The sequence below is a fragment of the Procambarus clarkii genome, chromosome 7, assembly GCF_040958095.1.
Source record: "Procambarus clarkii isolate CNS0578487 chromosome 7, FALCON_Pclarkii_2.0, whole genome shotgun sequence".
NCBI classification, from domain to species: Eukaryota; Metazoa; Arthropoda; class Malacostraca; order Decapoda; family Cambaridae; genus Procambarus; species Procambarus clarkii.
Genome location: NC_091156.1, coordinates 55,142,969 through 55,146,810, shown reverse-complemented (window position 1 = coordinate 55,146,810; position 3,842 = coordinate 55,142,969). Strand labels below are relative to the sequence as shown.

General features: G+C 40.7%; 1 protein-coding gene across 1 annotated transcript; it reads left to right on the top strand.

Moving 5' to 3' along the window:
- Window positions 1-2,572: 2,572 nt before the first annotated feature.
- LOC138358254 (mucin-7-like) lies at window positions 2,573-3,493 on the top strand. Its single transcript, XM_069316034.1, has one exon. It carries the CDS (start codon window positions 2,573-2,575, stop codon window positions 3,491-3,493), a length of 921 nt encoding a protein of 306 aa, XP_069172135.1.
- The last annotated feature ends 349 nt before the right edge of the window (window positions 3,494-3,842 follow it).

Genomic DNA, 3,842 nt, shown 5'->3' with positions numbered 1-3,842 from the left:
GGGATCAACCTCTGCAAACTATCTCAAGCCCATCACCACCCAGCAGAAATCTGCTCTCAGGATAATAACAAACTCTGCTTTCAGACAACACACAGTTCCCCTGTTTAAATACCTAAACATGCTAAACATAAATTCACTCCATACATTCTCTTGTGTCAATTACATTTATAAAACCCTTTTTTTAAGTGCAAACCATGTTCTGAAACTCTTCCTGGACAGATGTAATAGAACACATAATCACCACACCAGACATAAATATATCTTTGATATCCCCAGAGTCAAACTAAATATGTGTAAACACTCTATGCAAATATAGGGACCTAGTCTATGGAACTCACTCCCTAATGAATTGAAAAGCTGTCCAACTTTTGCCTTATTCAAAAATAAAACCAAAAAGTACCTAATTTCATCTTCATAGTCTTCTACCTAGAGCTTTATCGTCGCTCTGTTTCTAGTGCTACCCAATCCCCATTCTTTGTACTTAAGGCATATTTTTTACCATTGTGATCTTAGATCATCTGATATCAGGGTTATTGTATTGAGTACATATTCTACTGCATTATTTCTTGTAATGATCCTCATATTTTGCTTCAGTGAACCAATGTATAACCCTGAGATGTTTTCCGAATTGTACCTAATAATCCTTGTTCATTATTGTGTATTGTTATTATTGTGTATTATTCTAATCTGCTTTTGTGTCAAAAATTCTTGCAATGTACCTGTAACTTTCTTTCTCTCAATTTTACTGTTATTATTCTACTTAAAATCATCTGTACTTGTAAAGTAAAGATGCAAAGTACCTTTAAACATTATTTGTCAATTTTACTGTTAGTTCTCTAAAAAATATCTGTTAGTTTAAGGATTTGCTCTAAGGTTAGTTTAAGGACTTGCCCGAAACGCTATGCATGCTAGTGGCTTTACAAGAATGTAATTTCAACTTAAACTGTATGTTCTCTGTTATCCCCCAATGTACTTTCTTATATATATATATATAAATAAATAAATAAATAAAAGATTCAGGAACCCATAGTTCGTTAACTAAACAAGTGACAATTTGTTGAAGCTAGTTAAACATTTGTTAATGTTTTATACACATGTGCATACATATACAGACATTTACACAAATACATATACATATCGATACTCTATTTTATGTCACAAATGATTCAACAAGAGGCTCACAACAGTCACTATACAAGGCACTCTACATCTATGGTGTCACACAGTTACTAGCCTTGCTCCACACCCACCCAACTGGGCAGCAGTTTTACAGTCATGGGCATGTTTTCCCTACAGTAAACAAATTTTGGATATTTCGCTAAGATTCCCGGCAGTACATCATTATGAATGAAGTACTTACACATTTCTTGGACTCCGTTGAAGGTGTTATCTCTGAACTCCGCGATTTTTTCACATTCCATTATATAATGACGAAAAGTATTGCGAGTAGTTCTGCTGACAGAGTTTACATTTAGTTAAATCTACATCTGCAGATGTTTCAAACTCCCAGAGGTACTTGTAGCCGAGCTAAGCCTATCAGTGGTAACATCGAGAAGTCTTCTTACCTTACTGGATAACCCATAGACGTGCGGTTCTTCCTGCATAATAGAATAATGATAGATGGAGCAACTGGTGTGAATTTCACTTTGCCTCAAGTCTACAAGATTTTTTTATGTTCCCGGAATATTACTGCCCTCAGGCTGCTCAAAGGCAGTCCAAGATGGTAATCAATTCCTTCTTTATGAGCAAACACTTTGGCTAACTCATCAGTTTTATCATGCATTCGGAGACCAATATGGAAGAGAGACTAACTAATTAAAAAAAAAATCTGGATACAACATAGTCGCTAGGCACGTTTGGATGGCCAAGATCCAAGGATGTACTCGCTAGGCAGGTTTGGATGGCCAAGATCCAAGGATGTACTCGCCAGGCAGGTTTGGATGGCCATGATCCAAGGATGTACTCGCCTGGCAGGTTTGGATGGCCATGATCCAAGGATGTACTCGCCAGGCAGGTTTGGATGGCCATGATCCAAGGATGTACTCGCCAGGCAGGTTTGGATGGCCATGATCCAAGGATGTACTCGCTAGGCAGGTTTGGATGGCCATGATGCAAGGATGTACTCTCCAGGCAGGTTTGGATGGCCAAGATCCAAGAATGTACTCGCTAGGCAGGTTTGGATGGCCAAGATCCAAGGATGTACTCGCTAGGCAGGTTTGGATGGCCATGATCCAAGGATGTACTCGCTAGGCAGGTTTGGATCGTCATGATCCAAGGATGTACTATCCAGGCAGGTTTGGATGGCCACGATGCAAGGATGTACTCGCCAGATAGGCTGGGATGGTCATGATGCAAAACTGTACTATTTATGGATGGTCATGGTACAAAGAGGAACTTGATTCAAAGAAATGTTCAAATTATCCCAGAAATAAAGACTTTAATAAAATGCATAACTTATTGCATTGCAATACGTTATGCATTTTCAATTGATATACAAATTGGATTTAATTGCAATATTTTATCTCTTTTTCTTTTACAGTGAAAACATTGTTAAGAGCAACAGCAGTATCTGATGAGTACAGCAGCTGTAGCAAGACCAGGCGACAGAGCAGTGCCTGAGAACAGCAGCAGCATCACAGGAAGAAGCTGCACATCCATAAGTACTCTACAGCAGCAGCAGTTGTGGCCAGAGCCAAAGATGAGTCAACACCACCACAATGGCCACAGGAAACAACACAACAAGAAAGTCAGGATTAGCAGGGCGAGGAAGAGGCAGAGTTTGGTGACGACTTCTGCTGTGTTGCGACTGTTTATTGTGATGGCTGCTACGGTATCTCTTGTCCACACCCTGGCTCTCCCGGCCCCTGCTGACTCTCTGCCTCCCCCGGCACCGGCTGATACTCTGCTTCTCCCGGTCCCTGCTGACACTCTGGCTCTCCAGGCCCCTGCTGACACTCTGGCTCTCCCGGCCCCTGCTGACACCGAGCTTGTTAATATGGTGCCTGATGGCATGGTGACTGTTGACATGGTTCCTACTAACACTCTGCCTGTTGGCACGGTGCTTGCTGATATCTTGCCGGTTGAAACGTTATCTACTGTCCATCTGCCTGCTAACATGGCACCTGCTGATACAGCATCAACTACTTCAGCACGAGTTGACCAAATACTAATAGATTCAGCATCTGATGACTCATCACCTGCTGATCCATCATCTGCTGACCTATCACCTGCTGACCCATCACCTGCTGACCCATCATCTGCTGACCCATCACCTGCTGATCCATCACCTGCTGACCCATCGCCTGCTGATCCATCATCTGGTGACTCATCACATGCTGATCCATCATCTGGTGACCCATCACCTGCTGATCCATCACCTGATGACCGGACAACTGCCTACCTGTTTCCATCTACTCTGTCCTCAACTTATCCAACTCGTCAAGGTATGTGTTATCATGTTATGAACAAGGCTGTTCTTCATAATTTAAAATAACAAAGTCTCATTAACGTAGGTGAAATTGCACACCAGATGAGAACAGATTACTTACAAAAGCACATGAGGCATGTTAAGTATGCAAATGAAAGTTTATGATTAAGTAAACAGTCAGCATATGCAAATTAACCAGTAGGCATGTAATGTGTTAAGTATACATGGGGAATTGAATGTATTAGTTAATTCTTATTTGTGATGGCAGCATTTTGAAATGTTAGTACCTAATTTGGAATAACATACAAATCCTGTTATATGTCTATGTAATAACGTATCAAGAAACTAGGCTAATGTCTTGATATGCTTCATGCATTAGGTTGTAGTTTTTCTTGTGATTCACAGAGATTAGTGT